The following is a 27,519-nucleotide window of genomic DNA, read 5'->3' as shown; positions in this document are numbered from 1 at the left end:
GGAGGACCCTGACTGACTCGTAAAATGTATATTGTTTTAGCGATCTGTAAACTTCTACTTTTGATTGAATTCTTACAGATAAACCAGAGAATTTCAAGTTCACACTAAGTAAATCAACTGTGTGCCAAGGTTCTGTAGTCATCTTCAACTGTTCAGCAGATGGAAATCCTGCCGTGGATACCTATCAGTTGTTTGAGAATGATAAACCTGTGAGTGATGGCGGCAACAGTCTTGGAACGTGGAGCAGGATTATGTCAACTGGAGGAGTGTTCAACTACAAATGCGTGGCAAACAACTCTGTAGGAACAGCACACAGTATGAGCTTCATTGTTACCGTAAATGGTAAGGAACTGATACAGTTAATGGTGGTAAATTCCACAAAATACAAATGTGCCTTTGCTGAATGTTCAGCATTTTTTTTTCAACCAGAATCTCTCTCTTTATCTGATTTCTTCAGGAAAATGGAGATTTCATTTTTTTGGTCAAGGTAAAGAATTAAATTCTACCAAGGCGTCGGCTGACTGTTGAACAATAGTCGGTCGACTGTCGGCCGACTATCGGCCGACGCGTTGGCCTCCATTTATTCTTATGACGTACAAGATGAGGCGGTGGTGGGTCCGTGATGTGTTGGTGTGTCGGTGGTGCGTTGGTGACTGTTAAAAGGAGATCTCATGGATATAACTTATTTATTGTTTATAGTGTCTTTCAAAAATTTTAGACTGGATGTGGGTTACGAATCATTGTCCACTTGCCCTTGAAAAAGCAGAAATTGTCCTTCTTTAATGGTCATGGAAGATATTATGGAATAAATGGAGGCATTCGTATCATCCTAATAATGATCCTCATTGCGTATAAAGCAACTGGATTCAAACTTGGACGCATTTGGTTCTCAAAACTCAATGTGTGCTTCTCTTAAAACTTCTAGCTGTTGAACATGAAACTGAAATTAGGATACAATTCGAAATGTGACCATAGACACCAAAAGTGCATTTTCGCCGATGAAATGACCAATTCTGAACTGTATTCCCTTGAGTGCTTCACAACAGTTTGAAAATGCGCCGTTATAATTTCAAAATTATCTGCAGGGCTGAATTAAAGGGACACGGTCACGGTCTGCGCATGCTTGTGTAGCCGATCGAAACTTGAAAAAGTCATTCTGACTTTTTATAGTAGCATTCATAAATTCAAAATGGCGTCTAGCAGAGGATCCGGACATGGCGGTAAACGCATTAACTCAGGGCGGAAACGAAAGGTTGAATACAGAGGGAAATACAAGAAAGCGTAGCTGAGGAACCATAAGCGTATTTATGTGGAAGAAAAGACATTTAAGTTTTGGCTGCAGGCAAAATTTCCTGCAGGTTATGAGTCGCTCAGCGACAGTGATTTTACTGATAGAAAAATAAAATAATGCCAGATATCACAGACATTTTTAGCATTTGAGAGACAGATGTTTATTCTATTACAAATTATAATTGGAATACAGATGAGCCTCAGGCGAACTCTACGGCTTTCATAAATATAGGCAGATGACGACTGCTCGTTCGAATCCTGAAGAAAGGGAATACACAAATTATTTCGTATGCTTTTTGGACATTAGAGCCACAGAAGAAGTGAATGTATACAACTTTATATGCGTGTATTCAACTTTATATGCATACCCTGTTTCTGTAAGGTTTATTGCTTGTTCCACATTTTACATTCATCTGTACACAGCACGTTTCTCCCTTTGCACGGGCACCCACGAGAACTTTTTTCTTTGCACCTCGTCGTACAAGCACTTTTACATTTACAAAAGATCACCGAAGGTTCCTCAGTAAAAGAAATTCACTTTCATGAACATTTGCTTCGGATAAACTTGATTTAAATGCAAAATTTATGCAGAACTCTTCAACTCACTGATACTTCCACAATGGCCGTCGAGCGTGACAAGTCTCGGAGAGAGTGTATGCTACTGCACATGACAACCCGGGACGGTGTCCCCTTAAGTTATACAGGAGTGCAAGCTATTTTGAGGTTTTGTGGTATGAGATTTCTATGCTTATTTAGTATAATTTCAGAGCTGAGCATAGAGTTTCCAGCAATCTGATTGGTGGAGCGTTCCCTATAAGACGCTATATAAACCGCTCCACGCGGTTTATATAAAATGTTAAAATAAAATGTTAATAAATGTTACTAAAATGTTATGATTTTAGAAATTTCTCTGTTGTTCAGCTCTGAAATTATACTAAAACAATTATTCGCCTCAGGTTTGGTGAATATTGTCCAATAATCCCGGTAAACTTTAGAGAGGACATCCACTAAAATAGGAAGGATCTCACTCAAGAGAGACCAAGGATCCTCAATGCTACTGACGAGGTCCCACCCAGAAGTTCCATAGGATGGGAATCCCTTCAGCTGGGTTCCTGCCTATTCAGGTCCCGGGATCCTGTATGGGATTGACAAAATCCCACCTGGGATCCCATCTGGGATCCCATCTGGGAGGTTCCATTATCCTAGGCAGGATCCCAGCTGGGATCCCAGCCTAATTAGGTTCTTCCACCTGGTATCTCGGTAAGAGGACTGGAAATTTTGCCATATGAACACTTCATACCTGTTGCGGGAATGAATTCTTTGTACATTCGTTTTAACCTTCGTAACCAATAATTTCGCTTCCGCAAGAAAGCGGCCCGAATAGCATCGTTTTCCTTTCTCTGAGGAATCTTCCGCATCATTAGCAACCCATTTAACTGCAGCAATACAGCTAAAAGGTTTGCCAAAACCATGATAGGCGCAAAAGTAATATCTCGCTTGCGTTTCGCCGTCTTTGTATTGTTTTTCTGCCTTTAAAAGCACACACAACCCACAATTCCTCTATTCGCTCCGACGAAGGGCTAACGCCCGAAACGTCAGCTTTTGTAATCGTTACGGTGGCCAATTTACCACTTCAACTTTGTTGATATATCCATATTATTTCGTTACTCCCACCGACGCAGCCCCAAAAATTTTCTTTCGAAACTATCAGCCTTTCCTCATTTTTATTGTTCTAATTTGTTCTAATGCCCAGGATCTTTGGCATTTTCTCATCTCGGAAACCGGGCTGAATTTTCTCATATGAACCCAAGGCGAAATTAGTCCCGGTAAGCGGGCCAGCCCGGTCAACCGGCCTCATATGAGGAGGCCCAAAGTAAACACGTGTGCATATTTTATCTAGTACACAAAGGATGATAATATTAGTAACATAACGTGTCTCTGTTCTCATCTTCTCATCTTGTTTCCTAAGGCTGCACACAAATTAGTAAATTGAATATGCAAATGAGCCTTCAACCAATTTGCCTGAACTCACAAGATTTGTATTTGAAATTGTTGTGAGAAGTCACAATTTGTATTGTGGGCAATATTTCATAAGATTTTGAAATGAATCATTGCCCCCTCCAAAATACAATTATATTTGATTCATAGTGGTTGAATACTACAACTTGAGCAGTACACTGTAAAAGGCTGGAAGTAATATTTTTTTGTATTTCATATTTTAGTACGTTCATCTATACAAGAAATACCAGGTAAAAATGTAACTGAAGGAAAAAATGTGACTCTGACATGTAATGTATCTGGAATCCCTCCACCAGTGGTGTCTTGGATGACGCCTTATGGTCAGAGTACTGTTGCAAAAGTGTGGGTGGTTACAAACATTAGCAGGAGACAAGCTGGTGAATATAAGTGTGAAGCTAGTAATGACTGTGGAAATGTAACAGAGACAGCAATTATTAATGTTCAGTGTAAGTAAAAGATATTCTTTACTAATTATTTCTTGTATTTCTGTCTTAGTATAACTACTTGCCTTAGTGTCGCTTTATTGTTGGACAGACTTGTATATGTGCAAAACTCAAATGCATCGCTAAAAAATTTCTTATAAGTGGGTGAAAGTTAATTTGCTTATTGTAATTGATCAATGAAAAAAGAAACTCATACTTGAGTTGTAGTCACAGTAAGCTAAAATGAGGGGTTTTCCAAAAGTTATAACATCACTTTGGTTACACAGACAAAAAAAAAATCACAACTGTTAACGAACAACTGTGCAAACTGAAAAGCCATTTGTGGCCCAGAAACCTATAAGCTGAGCAATGACACGAGCCACTGCTAGATCCATCTTCCACCTCGGCCCTCAACGAGGCAGTGCAAGAACAGCTCTCTCTTGTCCACATCTTCGTCTGCAACTATCGCGCATTTGACTGTTCTCATTGTCAAGGTCTACTTTCTTCGACACATGTCATCTTCAAAAGTAGAAAAAAAATTTAGAAAAAAATTATATGAGGCCAACAACTCTTTAGGATCAAGAGTCAGTTCATATATTATGGTGACGGTAAATGGTAAGCTTAACTGTACATACTAAAGCTGTAAGTCTGTTTTCTCGCATTCAATCACCAATTTCACATCATTCAAGAGTAAGTGGAGTCAAGGTGTGGATTTATCAAATATTATAGTAATAAATTGTCTCTTCTTCCTTAGACAAACCAGAGAATGTCCAGTTAATCAATTCTGCCATGGACAACAAAGCGTGCAAGGGAGAAGTTATCACCTTCAACTGCTCAGCTGATCCTGAGCCAGCGGTGACGTCATACCAGCTGTATAAGAATGACACTGTTATGTACGCCAGCCTTTCAGGAATGTGGAGGGAGACATTAGAAAGTGGAGGAGTGTTTGTGTACAAATGTGTGGCTAACAACACTGTGGGATCAACATACAGTGCGGATGTTATGTTCACTGTGAATGGTGAGCCTTGATCTTTTTATTTTGCTAGGTTAATAATGTACGATTGAATTTTATGGCTTTATCCAGTGTCTGCGAGAAATGTTTAATACACATCACTTTTGGGAAAAGGCTTAACTTACAACTATCTTTTTCAAGAGTTTCAGTTTAACTCACACTAGACCCCTTTAATAGTGATAATAGATAAAGAATAATAACTTTTTCCTAATGATAAAGCAACTCTGATGCGAATCGCGACATTTTGAGTGTGTACTGCCAGCTTTGTTTAAGGGTTGAGGTTGTCTGTACTCAAATTTATTTACCATATTAGCTGTAATAGTGTTTGCCAGGCACAGAACCATTAAGAGATCTGTTTATTTGCGGTTTGCCGTTTCAACTCGTTGGAGAAAGAAATCGAAAATCTAGAGTTATTACAAAAGCTACAACTTCGGAGAAAACCTGTTGAGGCACATAACAAAAATACCTATTTTTTGCACTCACCCTGACAAAAATGCTTACCGTCGCAAATTCAAAGATTGTTTCCCCCCTCCCCTATTGCGATGTTGTTTGCGGTAACACAAGAAATGCATGCTTGAGCTGTTAAGCCCCAACGGCATTGTACCAGGGGTGGGGAGGGGGCCAAGTTTGTTCCTTTTGGAAACGATTGTTGCATGGCGGGAAATTAAAATTGCATTGCAATTTCTCAACAGTTTTGTTCGGGGTTGTAGCTCTTCTGCTTGTTGACAGATAAATGCGTACTTCAATTTATTTTTTTTACAGTGCCTCCATCCATACAACTAATCAACAACAAGAAGGTTATTAAAGGTGACAATGTGACTCTGATGTGTAAGGTATCTGGAATGCCTCCACCAATGGTGTCTTGGATGAAACCTAATAGTCAGCGTCAAAGTGGATATATGTTGGAGCTTGTGACCATTAGCAGGAATGAAGCTGGTGAATACAAATGTGAAGCCAGTAATGAGTGTGGTAATGTAACAGAGATGGCAACAATTGATGTCCAATGTAAGTTTGTTGACGTCGACTGCATTTATTGTCGGTTCTTCGAACTTGAGATCTTAACTGGCGTACCTGTTCATTAACGCATCCAAAATCCGACAGTTTTTCATCAGAATTTGAAATGAAATAAAAATCCTTGAATTTTTAACGACTCTTTCATGATTTGTTCCTTTTAAAGATGCACCAACGATTACAAACAGTTCTGGTGGGCAGACTGTAAACAAAGGTCACGTGATGAGTTTGTTCTGTACGGCAGAAGGTAATCCAGCACCAACTATAACGTGGACAAAAGTGGACGATGATAACAGTCCAGTGAACTTCCCTTTGATCATCCGTGGTAGTCAGGATGAAGGACTGTACAGATGTACTGCTAAGAATGGTGTTGGAAGCGCTGTGACTAGGGATGTCAGCATAACAGTACATCGTAAGTGAAGTATTTATGGCTGTTATGATTGTATTTTGTTTGCTTACAACATTGACCTACAATAGGTGTACAATCCACAAGGTTCTTGTGTTTGTTTGTTCAGAATGATGCCTTCTATGGAACGATTTCAAATGAGTATCGAAAGCAATCTGGAATTGGTTTGGTTTTACTGAACTCAGCTCTTAGATTGTTCCAGAAAACTCGTGCTATCCTTTCCACCAATCAGATGTAAAACCAAAACAATTGAGACTTGGTCACGCCTCAGGAAGTCTGCTTATTTTCACGACGTGCTCTGATTGGCTACCGATCATGTTAACCTTCTTATTGGTCGCTCTGATTATAGTTGTTTTGGGTTTTCCGACACTTAATTGGGAACTACTCTTAAGTAACCAAGTTGCCAAGTCCCTTGATGCTTGTTACGAGGTTCTTTTAACTGATGATGTGAAGATTTGAACTGTTGTTGTCAATTTATATACATGCATGGTTTTTGGTAGGGTTCTGGTAAATGTCAATTTTTCATGTATTTGTGTCGGTACGTTTATGTTACGAAATTGTGTTACAAAGTCAAGTCAACACTTAGCCAGTGTGTAAATGGAAATCCTAAGCTTATCTAACGGGTAAACCCTCACTTGTACAGTGCTAAGCACAGGTAGGAACTTATTCAAAGATTTCCATAGAATGGAGCTTCAAATTATTATGAGAAATAGTCTAACAAGTTCTTTTCTTCGTGCATATAAACAGTTAAAAAAATTTAGTGTGTAAGTTTTTCCTTTTTAATTAAAAACATCAGCAAAACTTTTATTTGACCAATAGTGTCGTGTTACTGTTTCTGCTTGTAGGAAACCCTTGCCTTGAGGAATGTACGAATGGACGAAATTGTAGAGAATTCGGAAAATACCTTTGCTTATGTCCAAAAGGGAAAACAGGACAAAATTGCAAAGAAAATGGTAAGTTGAGCAAAGACAGACGATGGCGGCCGAAGATTTCTCACAAATTGGTTAACTAGAAGTCGATAATTGAGACTCAAGGGTGCGAAAGAGGAGGGGAACTATGTTTACTGGTACTGCAAGTCTAAACAGATGCATTACTAAAGTCAGTGGTCTTACAGCTACTGACGAGAGATAGCTTCTAAGAATTCCCAAGGATAATTTATTAAATTGTCATCCTGGCGTACGTCGGTTGTTCCATGGAGTTGTTGTTATTTCTACTCGTTGGTGTTTGGATGAGAATGCCCAAAAGATTCTAAGAAGTTCAATTCGTTATGGCAACAATATAGGTCAGGAATATTTGGATAATTCAAGGTTTCTGGGGAACGAGCCCAGAAGCCCCTGATCAAAAACGACCACGATTCCTCGTTTTGCCAAGCTTCGACATACGAGCTTTGATTATCCAATCGAGCCTCGATTTTGCAATCGTGCCTCGATTTTGCAATCAATGTAAAAAGGGGGTTGACAGGCCTACACAACTCCCCAGCGCGTGTTTAGAGTAGCCTATTCAAAGTTTGGCCCCATTGAGTATGTCTTTGGGCGACCTTCCTCTTTTGTAAGCCTGGCGAGGGTAGCCAGCGGCCTGCAGTCGACAAAAAAACCAGTTAGCTCCCCTGGTCTTCTCGAGAGGTTTCGTCAAGACCACATTGTTCTGATCACACATTTCCATTCGATGTTGATTGGTCGTGCTCGTTTTTGATAAGGGGCTTTTGGGCTCGTTTCCCAGAAACCTTGAATGATCCGAATATTTTGAGTATAAAAAACCATCACTAGCTGAAATATCAGAGTGGTATAAGGGAACCACTTTGCTTCTTTTGCTTCAACTTCGCTGCTTAGTTTGATAGTAGGTAATGAATGTTGTGCTCACAAACGTCTTCAGACGATCAAGTTTGCAATTTCGTTTCCTTTTGCTTCAATAGACACAATGGCGGTTGTTATCATGATCAGCCTTAAAATTAATAATAAAAAGTGGAGAGAGGAACTTACCGACTTGTCTGACTTAGATACACAAGGGTTTGTTGGAGTAATCGTAGATTCGGTAAGTCCTTTACGTTGTTCTAATTTTGAAAAGGTACGGAATATTTTGTTCTGATAAATAAACAACCAATTATTTTCCATGAAACAATACCCTACAGTATCCTGCTTTATTTTCTCTTTTAACTCCCGCAGTAAAACAGAAGGGAGGAATTTTTTTAATCCCTATTGCTCTAACACAACATAACATAACATACATGTTTATTCAAACTCATATATAACTACATAAATTTGAAAGGGAGAGTCAAGAGGTTAACCCTATGAATAAAACTCCACTAAAAACTACGACAACAACAAAAAAAAACAACAAAAAGAGAACCAAAAAAACCCTTAGATTCATAGCTTTAAAAAGGATTTAAGTTTACATGTAAAAAGTTCTAGGCTACTGGCTTTAACAACATTACTAGGTAAATTATTCCAATGACTAATTACATTGTTAAAAAAAGAATATTTGAAACAGTTAACTCTAGATAATTTACAATAAAGCTTATACGAGTTATTCGCCCTAGTAGATTTGACTTTTGCGAATTCAAAGAATTCCTCAAAATCCAAGCGTGAAAAGCCAAACACGATCTTGTAACATTCAACAAGAGAGGAATACATCCTACGACTAGACAAAGATGGCCAATGTAACTTGTCGCAACGCTCTTCATAAGACATATCATCTCTTTTCTGCCTAAGAGCAAACCTTGACGCGCGTCTTTGCACGCTCTCTATTGCATGAATATCTTTGACGAGATATGGGTTCCAGACTGGAGCAGTATACTCCAGAAATGGTCTGACAAATGTTCTGTAAAGCAATGAAAAAGTTGTTGTATTAGCTGTTCCAACAGTCCGTCTTATTACCCCTAGGACTTGGTTCGCCTTATTCACAATAGTACTAATATGTTCACTCCAAGTAAGATCTTTTGATATAATAGTTCGAAGATCTTTAAAGCTCTTAACATCTTTTAAGGCCTTACGTAGTTTATAATTCGTAGTCTATTTGTCACGAGAATGCGTTATTCGCATTGATTCACGCTTGTCCTCATTAAAGCGAAGTTGCCATTTTTTCGCCCAATTACTAAGATTATTCAAATCAGTGTGGAGGTACTGTTCATCTAGACTAGGGTTGCGAAGCTCTTTGTAAATCTTTGTGTCATCCGCAAGTAATTTAATTTTAGAAGAGACACAATCAACGATATCATTTATATATGATAAAAATAGAATTGGACCAAGAATAGTTCCTTGTGGGGTACCAGATATCACAGGTGCCCAATCAGAAAAAGTTCCTCTTACAACAACTCGTTGCCTTCTACACGTGAGGAAATGCCTCAACCAATGAAATAGTTTGCCCTCAATACCGAGACTATGTAACTTTATGAGTAGGCGTTCATGAGGAACACTATCAAAAGCCTTTGCGAGATCAAGAAATACAACATCTGTTGGTACAGATGAATTTCTAGATGTGGGGAGGTCATGAAAAGTAGAGAGTAATTGGATCACAGATGACCTACCCTGCAGAAAACAAAATTCGTTTTTGTTTGTCACGTTTTGGTCATGCCAAAATGACGTTAACCTCTGAAAAATTTTTTCTTTTCCTGTGAAAAGGAAAACTTTCTCTTGCTTAATGGAGATTAATCCAGTCTAAACATTAACAAAGAAATGGACCTCGTATTAAATCGAAGTTTTTTTAGAGCTCAAAGCATCATAAAGTGAGAAGTGTTTTACGTAAAGAATGAAAAACGTTTCCCTATTTTTAAATTGTAATTAACAAATCAAAACATCCTTCCTTTAACTGAGGGTTCATCTTCAATGTCGGATGCAGTGGAACCTCATTCTTTCTCAACCTGACTGACCTATAATTTGAATATCAATACTTTTTAGGTGGATGTAGAATTCAAAGGTTCTGGTGTCAGAGAAATTAATGTGACGCGACTGAGGTATCATCATTCATTGATGAAAAAATCTACTTACTCTTCTTTAGTTGTACTTTTGTTTATGTTTCTGAATTACTCCTTAAAACATGAACTTTTATTACTTTTATTACTTATCTCATTGGCAGAGAGGGAAGTGTCATTGCAGACATATCGCTCACATTTGGCGAGCCTGTTGGAGAAAGTGAGGTAGAATCATTTCTACAAGATGCGGTTAATGATGGAGGCCTTGGTACTCTAAGAGTAGATACTTTCGTCGTAGGACCAACTCTTCCAGGTATGTATAAACTTTCACCTACGGTAAATTCGAGTGTAACGAACGGAAGTTGAGTCTCTAAATTGAGGATTTGTGGTACAGACGCATTACTTTTGTGTTAGAAATTCTCGGAAGTTGCGTTTTTAACCCGAGCTCGTGCGACAAAGACGTTAAAACTGGTACTTTGCATAACATGATGATGGTATTGAACAGAGGGTGTACACTGAGCACATTATTCAGTTCCGCGGCTGATACAAATTATAGAAAGTTTGCGAGTTCTTTACATGCTATGCATAGCAGATACATGGACACAGCTGTTTTTAATGTCATATTTGTCTAAGATTTAGTCACGGTTCCCGGTCCAGTTCCATCAGAACCAACAAAGGTGAATAAGGATGTTATTTACGGCTCAGTTATTGGGGTCCTTGGCCTGATTCTCGCTGTTATTGCCGTTTTCACTGCCTGGAAACACCGCCAACGTAAGTAAGCTTACTTTTTTCAATTGCTTAACGTTCTCATACGAGAGGCTAGTAACTGAGATGTATGAATTGTGGTGGGTTGATAAAGAGAGATTCGATTGAAGAAAATAAAGGATGTTAAGAAGGGAAAAGGAAAGAAAAAGCAGCAATGAATCGGATAACTTGCAACAGTGTAAACGTTTCTTAAAATCTTTCAGTTCATGACACCAATCACCAACCTTTTGTTCGATATTATTATTATTAATTAAAAGTGTTCATAGGCGAAGGAGTTTGAAGTGCGTCAATTACTGATGAGGATTAATAAATGTTGCAGTTGCTTTCTTTTAATCTGATATCATTTCTTAATTTTTTTCACACTTTTTAGGTGAAAGAGATGATCGGTAAGATGGCATTAATATAAAAAGCTAATTATGCGGCAGCATCCGTAGATCCGATTAGCAGAAAACGTGCTGTGCTTGTATTTATAGTCATTTGAAAACTTTCAGTTCTTATCGTTCGGAGAACATTTTTTGTTTAATTTAGCCAGATAAAAGTGTGACAGTTTGAGAGAAAATTTGAGTTTAACAGATTTGATATAGTTACGTTGCATGAGGAACCAATGTGGTTCAGTTAATATTTTGCACCAACAAGTGTTATTGAGATTTACAGTGGTCAGTGTCTTTGAAAATAAGTCTAGCGTTTGATTTTCTTCCAGACTTAATGCAAGTACTAGGAAGTCACGCACTCTTAAAATTGTAAGTATGGTGTGCATTTTTTCAGAATACCCCACTCTACGATGATCAGCAAACATCTATCCTAATGCATAGTAATGATTTATTTTACCCACGCCTTAATACCCTTGTGAATCAGATGAAGTTTGGATTTAGAAGTCAGATTGCACTTTGCCGACAGGTTACCATTATTCTCAGAAATTGGTGATGCATTTACACGTCAAATCGTCTTGGTATTAATTCGAAAATGCTTGATGAAAGGGCATTAAAGTTAGCGAATGTCATTATATAATAAAAAAAAATCTTGTACAATTAGGACTTTCCTATATTCTGGATTGCAAAACGATCAAACGAAAATAGAGAAAAGAACGTATTATACCATGAAATGGACAATGTTCCCAATCATTATGGGAAAGAAACTATGCTAAACTAAACGTTACTTTCGTTACGCTGGAAAACAGAACGAGGGATTTGAACTGGAAAGCATCAATGGAAACCTTAACACTGTCGCGCATCATGGCCCAGGACATTACATGGACCTGAATGAAGTTAGATCACGAAATGGACCTGCCACAGACCCAACACGAAGCTATTTAGAAATAAACGAATATGCTCCCCTGCATCCAGGAACGCGCTCGTGGGAAGTGGAGAGAGAAAACGTTACAATTGAAAAGGTGATCGGAAAAGGTGCCTTTGGACAAGTCGCTCAAGGAAAAGCTTCAAACCTTCGAGGAAGAGAGGAGACAATAACAGTTGCCATAAAAATGCTGAAAGGTACTCTATTCATTGTTTTAAGTCTGGTTTAGTTTAGATAAGACTTAACTCTTACTGGATAATCTTCCTCTGCTTTAGGCAACGCTAGAGATATAGAAAGGAAAGATTTGCTGTCAGAGCTTGAAATCATGAAGAAACTCAAGCCCCACCCTCACGTCATCAAATTGCTGGGATGCGTCACTAAATCAGGTGAAAAAAATAAAATTATGAGACTTCTCAGTTTATGTCTGCTCGCATCACCCCTGTGACGATATTTTGTGTGCTTTACATGAGGTGTTGTTCGAGATATAAGTATGTAGCCCGGATGAAAGCGTGTTGGGTTTTAGTTCTATTAAAGTTGTCTTCACGTATCGAGTGTTCCTCGCTGTCTTCGTTGAGTTTACCTAGCATCTCCGACAACGTTACATGGTGTCAGGAGTGGGAGAATGGTTCCTCTTCAGAGCTTTATTTAATGGCCTTGGGTCAAGACAAAGACGGGTCTTCCCATTGGGCTTCATGACTACCACTGTGGACGATATCCACTCTGTTGGATCTGAGACCTTCGCTATGATAACTATCTCAACCAGCCTATTCAGTTCTTCCTGATATTTCACTTTCAGTGCAACGGGTGGTTTGCGAGCTGGAAGTTGAACCGGTGGTACACACTGATCCACTTGAAGGTGCAGCTTGCCCATTGGCATGCCCACACCCTAAAAAACGTCTTTAAATTGTGAGACAACTTGACTAACTGTAAGACAAGGTGTCTCCCCACCAGTAAATCCATCAACAGTCAGAATATTCTGCATGTTAACAGTAATAAGTTCCATACCCTGAATGGCAGATGCACCCAGAACAGGCTTATTCTCTTCCCTAACAATCTGGAACTCGAGATTGTACTTCCTATTGTTCTTGGAATTACGCAAATTAATCCTCCTCTTTCCAGGTGGGCATATTTCAGTACCATTGTATATACTGAGAATTGCCTCAAAGGCCTTCACCTCTTTAAGCTCAGGGTCATAACAAACCTTCTTATACTCTCTTGCAGGTAGCACATTCACTGTTGCTCCACTATCCAACTGAAACTGGATGTCCTGTCCGTTAACTACCATTTTTGCATACAACTTTTGAGATTCAACACTTTCCAGTTACTCTGCACTTACAGTCAAAATACATTCTTCAGAGGACGAATCTTCTTGCATTGTATGAACTAGCTTACTAGTCTTCTTTTTCTTCTTAGGAAGCCGTGAAGACTTCGAAGGCTTTGTACATTTGACTGCAAAGTGGTTCTTTTCTCCACACTTGCTACAATTTTTCCCCATGCGGGACATTCTTCTTTATTTTTAACATGCTTCTTACCACGAAATTTGCAAGTTATCGCAGCTTTACCACCTTTATCTTGGTTTTTGTTATCTACTGGAGACTTGAACTTTTGCTTGTCATCAGCAACAAGCTTTGAGTCTTCCTGAATCCACATCGCTTGAAGCTGTACCGCTGTTGCTTCACTAGTATGACAAATATCGATGCACTTATTCAATGTGAGTTTTGCCTCCTGTAATAGTTGCTTACGTGTGCCATTGTCCTTTATTCCAACCACCATTCTGTCGCGAATGAGACTGTCCAAAAGTGCACCATAATTACACGTCCTCGCCAATGTGCGAAGTGCCGCAACATACGAATCAATGGACTCTCCTGACTCGTGATCCCTCTTGTTGAACTGATAACGTTCATAGATTTCGTTAGTTTCGCCGACACAAAACACCTCTAATTTTTCCAGGACCACATCAATGTCCTTGCGCTCCCCATAATTGGCAAAATTCAAACCATCTACAATCTCCAACGCATCAGTACCTAAGCACGTGAGCAATGTGGCCGTCCTCTCCTCTTTCGGTTGCCTCACCAGACGAGACGCTATTTCATAATTAGACCACACTCGTCGAAAACGTTTCGTAAAAATGGCTTTTGGCATGTGCAACTGGATGATGAAAGTAACAAGTTTACCACCTTTGCTACTCCGTGGGGACGTTTCCGGTGGCTGAGAATGCCTTTTGGCATTGCACCTGCTCCAGAGGAGTTCCAGTGCAGCTTAATGAGGCACTCGAAGGACTTGATGGAGTCAGGACCATAGCAGATAACATCACTGTCTTTGGTGTAGGTCACACAGATGATGAAGCTGTGGTAGACCATGATTGTAAACTGTTAGCTTTGTTGGAACGATGTCGTCAGAGACACACCAGGCTGAATAAGGACAAGATGAAGTTCAAGTTACCAACAGCACTCTTATGTTGGCCATGCTATTTTGGCAGAAGGGTTGAAGCCTGATCCAGCCAAGGTTGAGGCGATACTAAACATGCCACTACCTGCTGAACCTTGCTTAAAGATAACTGTGAATTTGTTTCGGAAGAAAGTGTTCATGGCGAATGCTTCAAGCGTGTTAAAGCAGTGATAGCTTCTGCACCTCTCTTAAGGTACCTTGTCCCAAGTGTAGAGGCTGTATTAGAGTGTGATGCTTCTCAGCATGGTCTAGGAGCTTGCTTGATGCAAGATGGACAACCAGTTGCGTATGCTTCTCGTTCTCTAACAGAAACTGGGTGCAATTATGTCCAGATGGAAAAGGAGCTTTTGGCCAGTTATTGGCGTCGAGAAGTTTGAGTCTTATCTCTATTGCATGCAGGTCAAGGTGGAGACTGACCATGAACCGTTGGAAGCGATACTTGTGAAGAGTCTGTTTAGTGCTCCTAAGCGTCTTAAGAGAATGATGTTAAGTTTGTAAGACTTTGATTTTGAAGTTGAGTACAAGAAAGGCACTCTTCTCCATCTGGCTGATACACTTAGCAGAGCGTTCCTTCCACATGTTCAGGTCAAGTGTTCAAAGTAGGATGTCTTTCTTACTGCGGATGTTCGATCTCCTGCTGAGCAAGAGGTTGAAAGCGTTAATGCATTGAGTTTTGTATCCATCAGTTCTCAAGGCCTTGCCAGAGTTCAACAAGCAACCGAGGCAGATGGTGAAATGGTCCTCCTAAAGGATGTCATTCAGGCTGGATGGCCTGACACGAAAGAGCAAGTTCCACTCAGCATCCAGAACTATTTCCATTTTAGAGGTCAGCTGTCTGTCCAGGATGGTTTGGTGCTGAAGGCTGAAAGATTAGTAGTTCCGCAAAGTTTGAGGGAGGAAATAAAACAGAAACTGCACCAGAGTCATCTTGGTCTTCAGGGTTGTTTGAGGGAGGAAGAGAGCTGGTTTATTGGCCTGGAATGAATAAGGACATTGAGGATTTCACCTCGTCTTGTTCTGTTTGCAAGACGTACTAAGCCGATCAACAGAAAGAGCCAATGATCAGTCATGAAATTCCGAGCAGACCGTTGGAGAAAGTTGGCTGTGATCTCTTGGCCTTTGAGGATAAACATTATTTAGTATGTGTGGACTACTTCTCGGATTACTTTGAGGTGGACAGGATTTTTGGAAAAAAAGGAAAGGAAGTGATTTCAAGGATAAAATCTCAGTTTGCTCGACATGGAATACCGGATAAATTTATAAGTGACCATGGACCTCCTTTCAGTTCAAGAGAGTTTCAGGATTTTTACTGGCCTATGAGTTTGAGCACCTCACAAGTTTTCCAGGGTATCCTCAATCGAATGGGAAAGTTGAGAATGCAGTTAAGGTGGCTAAAAATATCATGAGGAAGGCCCGACTTGCAGAAGCAGATCCAAATTTGTCTTTATTGGATTAGAGAAGTACTCTAACTGAGGGAATTGAAAGCTCTCCTGCTCAGCAATTGTTTGGTCGGAGAACTGAAACTTTGGTCCCAACGTCTACAAGACTACTTGTTCCAGAAGCGGTACATAGTGTTCCTAACAAGCTAAAGGAAAGGAAAGTCAAACAGACTTACCACCATGACAGAGTTGCCAAAGAGTTCGACAGATTGAAACCTGGACATGTAGCACGTGTGAAGCTGAGACCTGATTCGAGGGAGTGGACTAAGGCCACTGTTGATAAGGAAGTTGACATTAGATCATATCAAACTCGAACAGAGGATGGCCGTACATACAGGAGGAATCAGAGACATCTCAGGCACACAGTGAGCCTTTCCTAACAACGCCATTTGTGGAGTTTTCAACCAACCTGTCACAGTTACAGCACAAAAAGGGTAGTTCCCAGTGGCAATGTTTCCGTTTCCGAAGCAACAACCAGAAAGCCTGCTTCCAAAGTATCAACTAGGGAGCTCGCCTCGGGGGCACCAAACAGGAAACCCGTTTCCGAAGCAGCAACCAGTTCTTCAGTCATCCAGCCGGAGCCACTCAGTGTTCGATCAGCTAGATCCGGTGGCATACTTTCAGTCCCTGCTTCTGGAGTTTGTACCAGTGAGCCAGCTGTCTCGGCTACCACCACTAGAAGTGGCAGAGTGATTAGGAAACCAGTCAGATATGAGTCTTGAACAGTGATAGGAGTCAAGAACATTGAATAGGAGTTTGAAACTGTTTCTGAATCTGGTCCATATTTCATCCTTTTCTTTATTTATTTATTTATTTTTTGCCAGGGGGATGTGACGATATTTCGTTTGCTTTACATCAAGTGTTGTTAGCCGAAATATGTATAGCCCGGATGCAAGCGTGTTCAGTTTTTATTCTATTAAAGTTGTCTTCACGTATCGAGTGTTTGTTCCTCGCTGTCTTCGTTGAGTTCACCCGGCATTTCCGACAACGTTACAACCCCGACAACTAAATGTTCAAACTTACTTAAACTGACATGGTTTCTACCGTACTGCTCTCTCGCTGCACCTAATTCCGTCATTGTTGATGCCACAGCATTGACGAAGGGCGTTTGTACCGTGTGAACCAAGTAAATAATGAATTTTTCGCTACGAGCTCCCTTCAACTTGATTTTAGTGTATTTCTTCGGTTTAAAACAGACCCTGGTTTGAACCTTAAATACCCCTGCACAAGGTTTTCGTTTTCCCATCGCTGCAATTACCTCTGTTAAGTGATTATGAAGACCACGTGCTTTGCTTTTCGTACAAATGTTTTTAGATCCTTTGCTTGTTCTAATCGAGTATGTCCCATATGGAGATCTCCGGGGCTATTTGAGAAAGAGCCGGCATTTAGAAGATAACTATTTCAATGACCCGGATATAAAGCCACAAACGAGTTTGACTTCCCAGCAGCTGATGAAATTTTCCTGGCAAGTAGCTGATGGTATGCATTATCTGTCCTCTAAAAACGTAAGTCGGTTTTTTAGTATTAAAATAACTTTTCCGACTCCGCGGCAATCGATATTAGGGTTACTTTATTCATTTCAATTTTCGTAGACGTGTTTACAATAAAAAAATTATACTTGGATGTAAGTGACTTAAGTTTGAATTTTTAAATACTTTAGGGAATCTTAAAGTGTGGTTTGGTTACGGCGATAATAGAGCTTTTTTGTTTGAAATGATCAAAAGCGTCCATGGCATCATGCACTTTTGTTTCGCTGCAAACAGCAATGTTTCAAGCGCTGTTGACCAACGCAAAATTAGTTATTGTACGAAAAACACAGACAATTTGCGAGTAAGCTCCATAATGTTCTATGTTTCTATGTTCATGGCTTCTGATCAGTACAAGATATATATCTCTTTTGATGAAAGAATAACCTTTTCAAGGTTAATTTTTAAGTACAAAGTTTTCTTTGTTGTGGACTCAACTCGGAAGGTATCAAGTCTCGTATCGTAAAACAGCCCCTGGTCATTATGGTTTGAAATCATTCTAATCATTGATTAGACGAGAAAAAACAACACATTTAGTGGAACCATTTCAATTAATGATCGATGCTTGGTATTTTTCTGAACAGATTATTCACCGCGACCTTGCAGCCCGCAACGTCCTGGTTGGAGAGCGAGAACGATGTAAGGTAACCGATTTTGGAATGGCTAGAGACGTGTGCCAGGAAAACATCTACGAAAGGAAGTCAAAGGTTTCTGATTTTATTGCCTCGATAGTCTGGCTAATACCATCATACATTAGTATTGATAAATGTTATCTCATTTTTTTGTCGCTTTGCTTACAATTATGTTTTGTACAACATCATCACCAAACAGTGCGCAAGAATAAAGGTACAAAACAAAATGAAGAAAATTTCCCAAATAATTTTTGCTCATTCTCTTCAACATTTTTTAAACGTTTTCCCAAAGGGTAGACTGCCAGTGAAATGGACAGCTAGCGAAGCGCTGCTATACGGACGATATACGACGAAAAGTGATGTGTAAGTGGATCCGTAATAAGCCATTAAATAGTTCTGAAAATAATAATAAAAATCTTTCAGATCTAGATATCTTGAGACTATGATATAATTTTACTTTTATGTGCGAACTTGAAATGAAGCCTTATCTTTCTTTCTTTACTCAGATGGAGTTTTGGTATTGTGCTTTACGAAATCTTCACGATAGGTATGTCAGATAATTGTGTTTCAGTCAGTGTATATTGTATGGATTACGCGCTTTTGGATTGAGTCACTGTCTACATGTTCAACCTCTCGTTCTAGGTGGCTCTCCGTATCCAAAGATAGACGGACGAAAAATTGCACATTTACTTTCTCAGGGCTACAGGATGCCAAGGCCACGGCACGTGGACGATACCCTGTAAGGCCATGTATCCATACATTAATTCATTTGTTAATGAACTTGATCATATGATGTTTGAATCTTGGAAATGGTATTCCAGACGTAAAATGTACTATCTATTTAATGATCTCTACTATCTTAAACTTCTTAAGGGTAGTGGTCCTAAATTTGGAGCTCATTTAATTGTGTACAATATTTGTGAAGAACTTTTAAAATTCGTAAAACGAAATCCAAGTTTTTAATTCATCTAGTTACAAGATAATGCAAGACTGCTGGCAAGAGAATCCTGACGATCGCCCAGTGTTTGAGAGTCTTAGGAATGATTTGAAGGAGATGGAAAATCAACATCAGGTGAAATATTTTGAATTAAAATTATGCAAGGCTTGGTCATCCGTTGATATAGAAGTAATTTAATATTATATACATCGATTTTCTCTTTCTCTTTTTTGTCGCAGAGGCTCATCAACATGCAACTTTACGACAACATCCTTTACGCAAGTGTGGAGTGAATTATTTTTCAAGAATTAAGGAAACAATTCTTATCATCATAGGCGGCAACAGTTTTCGTATATGCTACTTGAGAATCTATGTATTGAAAGTAGATTTTTTTTCAAGATAGATCAAGCCATTTTGATATGCAGCTAAAAACTAAGGAAAGTACATTGCCCATTAAGCGAGGTAGAATTCGAAATAAAATAAGCAAGGGGTTGATTCTAACTTGTAGTTAAATTAGATATTTGGTATGGAAGTCAAAGCGAACAATAACTTTTACTACATTGATAAATAGTCAATGGTTATTATAACATTTAATAAGGATGGCTGTATACTTTAAGCGGTACTCAGCCTACTTTTTAGAAGAATAAAAATTTACTTGCTACTGTCGCTAAGGGTTGAAAATCGATTGCTACTAAACTTTAGAAACTTTAACTGAGGAAGGTCTGGAAGTTTTGGGAAAATTATTTCCATTGTTACATCTAACGTAAGCTTAGTGTGGATTGAGCATGCATGCTATATGACCTGAATAGTTAAAACGCGTCCTCGAATTAAAACTGGAAACACAAGCGAGCGGTGTGCATTTTCTTGTTGAATGTATTTTTGCACAATTCTTTTTCTGTAGCTTGTCGAGAGCTTCGTAAAGTCGAAGCCGATTCTAGCATGCATGAATTTCCCCTTTCTCCTCCCAAAAAAGGTGGCATGATAAATTTCGTTTTACATCGCTGCTGTGGAAGTCGCTGAATCCTAAACTGCTTCACTTGCGTCTTGTTTGTGTGTTGAGGAAACTTCGCCCTTATTCTTTGGGAAGAAATGCCGGACGTTCTATCTGCAAGTTATTCAGTATCCCTTCTTGACAGAAGTTACCAAGTCGGGAGTACACCACCTGTCGGTAATTAGCCATTCTTTGTCGCAATGGCTTCAAACCCAGGACTGATCCGCTGTTGGTTTTGACAGCATGCAAGCACCATATAGATGAAAAATCAACTTGTTTGTCTAACGAACCGGAGGTAAAATGATACAAGGATATATATGTATGGGTTGGTGTAGAGTCGGATTATGCCATTTAATATGCTTGACCTCTCTTATCTTTATGTGAAAAATTGAGGCGGCAGAACTCCAAATTGTGAAGGATTTTAGAGAACATAAGTCATGCGAAACCTATATGTATACTTATATTTTGCCACTGTTATTTTACTTATTATTATTAATTAGAATTTTTTGGGTTTTCAAGGTTACCACAAAAAACACTTTGGCCTTTCCTAAATCGATAACATGTTTGTTAAGTGCAAATCCAAGTTGCAACACGACTATTTGCAACTTAATATGAAATGAGCAGTCTTGAACCAAGTTTAGCAAACTTAAAAATGTTTGTAACGATCACAGGAAAAATAAACAAGCGCGAGATATTGAGCTAGATGATATGACGTCAAAAGTCACGTGACATTCATTGCGATTCTTATATCTCTGAGTCAACCATGCATTTTATGCATTGCAAATATATTGACTTTGGGTTTTATAAATGACGTTTCATTACAATCTATAAATCGCAAGCGACTAAAACTTTTTCATTTTACACATTTGAGATGTGCTCGCAAACGTGTGATTTATGCATTGCAAATGCATTTTCTTTAAATTACCAACGCAATTATAAATCGCAAATGTCAAACATCTAAATCATGAATGTGTGATTAACATAGAGCAGATAATTTCTTAGAACTTTGCACCCAAGTGTGCAAATCAAATATCTATCATGTCGCAAATGGCAGCATCATCTTTAAAATATATATTCACCCGCCTCGTTTTGGCGGGAGACTCGAGAAAAGCTCTAAGGACTGAAGAGATATTAATAATGGCCGAAAGAGACTGATCCATGGCAAGGAAAATTAAACCAGGCGTTTTTGCAGCTTTCTTGACTCCGGATCGAGTGGTCCGGGTTCGAGCCCCGGCCGGCTCATTGTGTTGTGTTCTTAGGCAAGACACTTTAATCTCACAGTGCCTCTCTTCACCCAGGTGTATAAATGGGTACCGGCAATTTAATGTTGGGGGTAACCCTGCAATGGACTGGCATCCCATCCAGGGGGGAGTAGAAATACTCCTAGTCGCTTCATGCTACAGAAACCGGAGTTAAGTACCGGCCTAATGGGCCACTAGGCTCGTAAACAGACTTTACCTTTATGCAGCTTTAAGTCCTCGGATCGTCTCAACAAGAAACTCAGCAACTACTAGAAAGAAGAGTACATTTTGCATCAGTGTCCATTAAACCAATTCTTTTTATGAGAAGAAACTCGCTCAGCTTTCTTTTATCACTTCTTGCGGCTGAAAGAGACTAGTCGAGGCGATCGCGATGGCCTCACTTAGAGACTGAAACTGAACAAGAACTGCGCCCGTATGCCCAAAGACGACGCTGCAATTCATGAAACGCACATTAATATTTGTGAAATGTTCAATTTTCAATGTACACACTTGAGCACAGATTGTAAAGAAATTATTTGCGATATGTAAACCGTACATTTGCGGTAAATATGTTTAAGCTTTGCGACTTATAATAGCGTTGGTAACTTATAGATAACGCATTTGCAGTATAGAAATTACACGTTTCCGATCACATCTCAAATACATAGTTGCTTGCGATTCATAAATCGTAACGAAACGATACTCACAATCTCACTATGTGTGCTATTATATGTCATCTTCGCATCTCTAGCGCAGTTCGAGATAAATAGCACGATTACATTTTTGAGATACAAATATAATAGTAACTCGAACTTTACGGTTGTATCTAATGACTAAGTCTTTAACATTCCAAAGCAGATAACATTTATTTAGCCAAGCTCACATGCATTGAAACTTGATTCTGGTCTCTATTCAAAGGATAGACCTACCATTTAGTCTTGTACACACATCTAAATGTTGTGCACTTGGCTTTTTTGTGACTTCATGCCCAATTAACAATTGGTTCATGCTTTAGCGTGCACTATCGAGTTATGGAGCACGCGGGAAGTTTGGAGAGCACGAAAGAAGCGTAAGAGTTGCCCGAGGCGATAGCCGAGGGCAACTCTAGCTTCTTGAGTGCTCTCCAAACTTCCCACGTGCTCCATAACTCGATAGTGCACGCTAAAGCATGAACCAATTGTTTTACAACATAGCCGGTAGAGTTGTGCATCAAATCCGACGGGTAAAATGGACAACAATATCAGTTGAAGCGGATCGTGACGGCGCTGATGCCGAGTCTCCTTTTCCTTTGTTTTTCTCTTTTTCTGCCTCATTTAAGAACTCTAGCCCAAGGGAAAAGGTCGAAACATTGTCTTCGTTTTCGGACTAGTAGGCCGAGTTTCTGTTTGTATCCATTATTGTCGCGAAATATATTATTTTTCCTGCGCTAACAGTCGGCCGCTCGCGCGAAAAAAAAATTTCTGGCGAAGCGATTTGCTGACGCTGTCAGCGTGCACTATCGGGATTTTGAGCAGCTTACAAATATTGAATTTGATTGCGCGGTTCTGCTAGCTATGTTGTAATGGAAACTAAACTGCCTTTCTGCGTACATTAGCCTAAGTGACGGTATTTCGGTAACGTGGATAAGCAAATGCTTTAATTTGTCTGCGCAAACATACATGAAAATGTTGGTTTTTTTATGTTGAAGGCGGACAACCGGGCCCTCGACGAAGGGTTGTGCAATGCCCGCCGACCTACATGTCTGTTCTGAACCCATGGCTGGCGTGCAATGCCTTAGGGTTGGAGTCCACCAAAAACTGAGGGTCACCAGACGCCAACTTCGCTGGGAAATCGAACCCCACCCCCCTAAAAATTAGCTCACACACTCCAGATATCCATCATACTCCCACGATAATAATAGCCCCTAGCCAGACAAGGGATGGCACCTGAACAAACCAAAACGATAATAATAGCCCCTAGCCAGCCAAGGGGTGGCACTGGAAAAAACCAAAACGATAATCATAACCCCTAGCCAGACAAGGGGAAGGCACCTGAAAAAACCAAAACGATAATCATAGCCCCTAGCCAGCCATGGGGAGGCACGCAAAAAAAGCAAAACAGCTAAATGGAAAGCAGGAGGGAATCACCGCACACAGACGCAATAACACCACGGGCGCACCACTGCCGATGGAAGACGCGACGACGCCTGCTAGACTTGCACCGCCTGAAGGAGATAGGTAGGTAGATCTTAAGGCGGACCTTGATGGATGCAATCACCGCCACCGCGCCAGGATGAGAGTTACGAGACCGAAAATCATTCGTACACAGCCAGATACAATACTTCGAGACATTGAGAAGGTAGACGAAGACACGCGCGATAGAAGCAAGTTCACCAGAATTAAAGCCAAAGAGTACGTGACGCAAGGCGATGACAGGACAGGAGAGAAAAAAAACAGCAGGGACTGCACCCAGGCGAGAACAATCTGGGCAAGTAGACAATAAAAGAAAAAGAGCTCGAGTGACTCGACCCGGGGCCCACAGAAGCACGGGAGGGGAACAGACATACTAAACGAGGAAAGACGCCGAGCGGTGTACAAGACGCCGTGCGCAATCTTCCAATTCAGATCGATAACACGGCCATCCAGATGGAAGAATGACAAAGCACGCCATGTCGCGGGCTAGTCTAAAGTGGGTTAGATAAGCTCGAACTTCAACATACAATGGGGATGGAGCATACTCTCAGAGAGAAGATAAAGGTAGCAAGACTTGGCGAACATACTAACAACGGGAGAACAAACAGGAGGACACGAAGAACCATATACCGGAGAGTTTTTGGACGGGACGAAAGCCCCGTCCAGCTTACGCTACGCTAGAGCTAGAGCCTGATAGAAGGGCGGCAAGACCCTATGGTCAAAACTAAAAGGACGGGAAAACACGAAAAAAAGGAGAGATACCATCAAAGAATTGAGCCAGAAGAACATCAGTGTGACCCAACTGGATTGGGAAGAGACAAATCTCCTCGCCCATTGACCCAGGAGGGCCCGTACCTTAGACCAAACGTCAAACACAGAGAACCCACCAAATGAAGAAGACTGGACAACGGCAGAACGGGAAACGATCTCCCGCTTGCCGGACCAAAAAAAAAAAACATAAGACAAGAAAGCTCCACCTCCACCCAGGCCGGCATGTGGATAAGGGAGGCCACATACCAATCCCGGGAGAGGGCAAGAGCGTTAATAACGAGGGCCTTGGCGCGAAAAGACAGAGCACGAAAATGCCAGGACTTGAGAACGTAGTCCACCGCATTAATACGAGGACGCCAGTTGTCTTCCTCCAGGTTGCCGGGCCGATAAACACTCCAATCACCTTGAGCTTCAAAGGGGACCAGTCAAAGGGAACGGGGGGTCAGTACGGTCCCACCATCCACCCAACCAGAGACCCTTAGATTTCGACAAATTGATCTTCGACCCCGAGGCCAGTTCGTAAAGCTTATACACTTCAAGGAAAGCCGAGATACCAGCGTTGTCGTGATATTGCGTTACACGGTCACGCCACTGGGCCGACAAACATCTATATATTTAGAACACTTAGGAGACAACGACAACACACGTGGCGGCAGTAGTAGTAGTAGTAGTAGTAGAAGTAGTAGAAACTTTATTAAGGTGTCAAAAAACCGTCTAGCCAGGGAACAAATCCCTTACTAATTTGGGGACACCAATTAGGGGAGAATATACAAACTAAATACAGTAGTAGATAAAATATCTATAGTTAACTTATTAAGAGATTTATAGTAAAAATACGCAGAAGTCAAAATGAACAAAGGCTACAGCCTGCGCAGCCATCATCTAAAAGTTCACTTATATTGAGTTGGCGTATCTTGCTTTTAAACGACGTTAGGGTTGTGACGTCCCTGATACTCTTGGGTAGTTTTGTCCATAGCTTAGGCCCTAAATATCTAATAGAGTGCTTGCCATAGGTGACTGTCTCATACCTAGGTATAGAGAAATCTGCTTGCCGCAGATTGTAATTACTATTTGGTTCTTTAAAGATGTTACTTATATATGCAGGGCACAGTTTATGTTTTACGTTATACATAAGGATGCACAGATCCTGTAAGCGACTATTTAGTAGTGTTGGCAGATCTGCCTTCTCTAATAGTTGTTCATAACAAGAATTATTATCCTTGAAAACCGCTCTAAGTCCTCTTTCTTGTAGTCTTTCAAGCTTTCGAGTGTCACTCGCTTTACAAAAATGCCACACTAGGTGACAGTACGTGAGGAATGGTAATATCGCGCTTTTGAATAATATTAACTTAGATTTCATAGGAATTAAATTACGTAGTCTCATTAGAACACCAATTCTCTGGCTGGCTTTTTTACAAATAGAGATTACATGCTCAGAGAAATTTAGCTTAGAATCTAAGTCGAGTTCGCACAATAAACAACCCTTTTGAGTTCACAGAATCGTGACATGGTGTCAGGAGTGGGATCTGTTCACCCCTAAAGATGACAGAAGCAGCTGAAGCATCCATAGTTGTGCCACCAGCGCCGACTCAAGTTTTTATTCCCCCGTCAAATTTGCCCCCGCCGAAAGCGCTTAATTTTGACGACAATTTAGCCACCGCATGGAAATCGTGGAGAGCAGCGTGGCAGCGCTACGAAATCGCTACTGGTGTATATAAACAAGAGGGCATAGTTCGTGTGTCGACATTACTAAGCATTATAGGCGAGGATGGCGTCAGAGCCCACGATACCTTTATTTGGAACGAAGACGAAAACGCAGACGACATTTCACAAGTCCTGAAGAAGTTCGACGAATTCTGCATTCCTAGGACACAGGTCATATATGAACGCTATAGGTTCAACAACCGAAACCAGGAACCAGGCGAAAACATCTCGACGTATCTTACGGAGCTTCGAACGATCGCAAAAAACTGTGCACACGATACAATCACACCAGATGAAATTTTGCGCGACCGCCTCGTGCTAGGTATACGGGATGATCGCGTCCGCGAGAGACTTCTCCGTTTGAATGATTTATCTCTCCTACAAGCAGTTGACATTATTAAGTCGTCAGAACAGACCCAACAGCAAGTAAAGCTAATGGCTGGAGGAGACACTGCAGTTCATGCGTTACGGAAGGCGGGATCGGCAGAAAAACCTGAAGAAGAACGACAACTTAGGTCACAAGCATTTAGAAGACCGTCTAAAGAATGTGGAAACTGCGGAATGGTGCATGGACGTCATTGTCCCGCGTATGGAAGAACATGTTTTAACTGTGGGAGTATGAATCATTTTGCGAATAAATGTCGCGCTAATCCCCGAGGAGTGAAAAGTAGAGTTTCGGCGGTCCACGAAGCCGTCGACATGGGAAACGACCCCTACTACATTGGTGCTACTACTGTTACGGTATTTTCCAAACCGCCAGAAAGATATAACTCGTACAACTAGACTACTTTATTGACTGACGTAATAACTACGAAGCGATATCGACAACCAGTACAATAACTATCTTTTTCACTTAGCTACGGAGCGATATAAATACTAATACAATCAGTATCCTTATAACTTAGAGCCCTTTACAAATAATATCACTTAAATCTCAGTGTACTACCGCACAACTCACAGTTCTCTTGAAAATCTTTAACAAATTGTCGACGTCCGTAATTCTTTCTCTCACGTAGCCTTCCACACGGCTTTCAATTCCAGTAAACAACTCTGTCCGGCTCTCGCTCCTCTGGGTTCTTCGCAACAGCAGTTATAGCTCACTAAAAGGCCTCTCTCTTTAAGCTAGCGTGACTCCTTATATATCTTTCAGAAAAGTTCTAGAATGTTTTAGAGATCTGTAATATTGCTATTTTTAGAAACATTACACTATGATTACATCATAACAAAAATATGCTGAGTCACGGTTCTAGAAGGTTCTCCTTAAAGTTCTCGCTTAGTCATCATGACTAAATGTTCTGGAAACTTCTTCGTTCTATTTTTAATAATTACGTAACGCAACGCACTCTAGAAAAATATGGGCGCTCTCCATAACACCCTCCCCCTTCGAGAAAAGAAAGTTTGCAAAACTTTCTTGCAAAGCTCAAGGTCTCGAGAGGCAGTCTGCAATAACATTATCCTTTCCTTTTATATGTCGGATGTCCAAGACATACTCCTGCAGCATTAAACTCCACCTCAACAATCGCTGATTCTTGCT

The 27,519-nt window shown here is 40.4% G+C and overlaps 2 protein-coding genes across 2 annotated transcripts in view; both read left to right on the top strand.

The window, feature by feature from the left end:
* LOC111332080 (uncharacterized) overlaps window positions 1-19,952 on the top strand; it is a 36,834-nt gene extending 16,882 nt beyond the window's left edge. The window contains exons 11-31 of the mRNA XM_088726348.1: window positions 79-342; window positions 3,513-3,755; window positions 4,486-4,749; window positions 5,506-5,748; window positions 5,921-6,166; window positions 7,006-7,113; window positions 8,073-8,191; window positions 10,054-10,109; window positions 10,232-10,380; window positions 10,701-10,838; window positions 11,203-11,218; window positions 11,533-11,572; window positions 12,010-12,322; window positions 12,401-12,511; window positions 17,327-17,517; window positions 18,123-18,245; window positions 18,463-18,533; window positions 18,677-18,717; window positions 18,813-18,909; window positions 19,143-19,242; window positions 19,347-19,952. Coding sequence (XP_088582474.1) covers window positions 79-342; window positions 3,513-3,755; window positions 4,486-4,749; window positions 5,506-5,748; window positions 5,921-6,166; window positions 7,006-7,113; window positions 8,073-8,191; window positions 10,054-10,109; window positions 10,232-10,380; window positions 10,701-10,838; window positions 11,203-11,218; window positions 11,533-11,572; window positions 12,010-12,322; window positions 12,401-12,511; window positions 17,327-17,517; window positions 18,123-18,245; window positions 18,463-18,533; window positions 18,677-18,717; window positions 18,813-18,909; window positions 19,143-19,242; window positions 19,347-19,400 — 2,987 coding nt within the window. The 3' untranslated portion in view covers window positions 19,401-19,952. The remainder of the gene's footprint in view (window positions 1-78; window positions 343-3,512; window positions 3,756-4,485; window positions 4,750-5,505; window positions 5,749-5,920; window positions 6,167-7,005; window positions 7,114-8,072; window positions 8,192-10,053; window positions 10,110-10,231; window positions 10,381-10,700; window positions 10,839-11,202; window positions 11,219-11,532; window positions 11,573-12,009; window positions 12,323-12,400; window positions 12,512-17,326; window positions 17,518-18,122; window positions 18,246-18,462; window positions 18,534-18,676; window positions 18,718-18,812; window positions 18,910-19,142; window positions 19,243-19,346) is intronic.
* A 5,871-nt stretch (window positions 19,953-25,823) lies between these two features.
* On the top strand, window positions 25,824-27,116 carry LOC148726663 (uncharacterized). The gene is made up of 2 exons (XM_088726347.1): window positions 25,824-26,726; window positions 27,108-27,116. The coding sequence occupies exons 1-2, from the start codon at window positions 25,824-25,826 to the stop codon at window positions 27,114-27,116; spliced, it is 912 nt and encodes a 303-aa protein (XP_088582473.1).
* Window positions 27,117-27,519: the final 403 nt, after the last annotated feature.

This window comes from Stylophora pistillata, chromosome 7 (assembly GCF_964205215.1).
Source record: "Stylophora pistillata chromosome 7, jaStyPist1.2, whole genome shotgun sequence".
NCBI lineage: Eukaryota > Metazoa > Cnidaria > Anthozoa > Scleractinia > Pocilloporidae > Stylophora > Stylophora pistillata.
The sequence above is the reverse complement of the archived record's forward strand: the minus strand, read 5'-3'. Positions and strand labels throughout refer to the sequence as shown.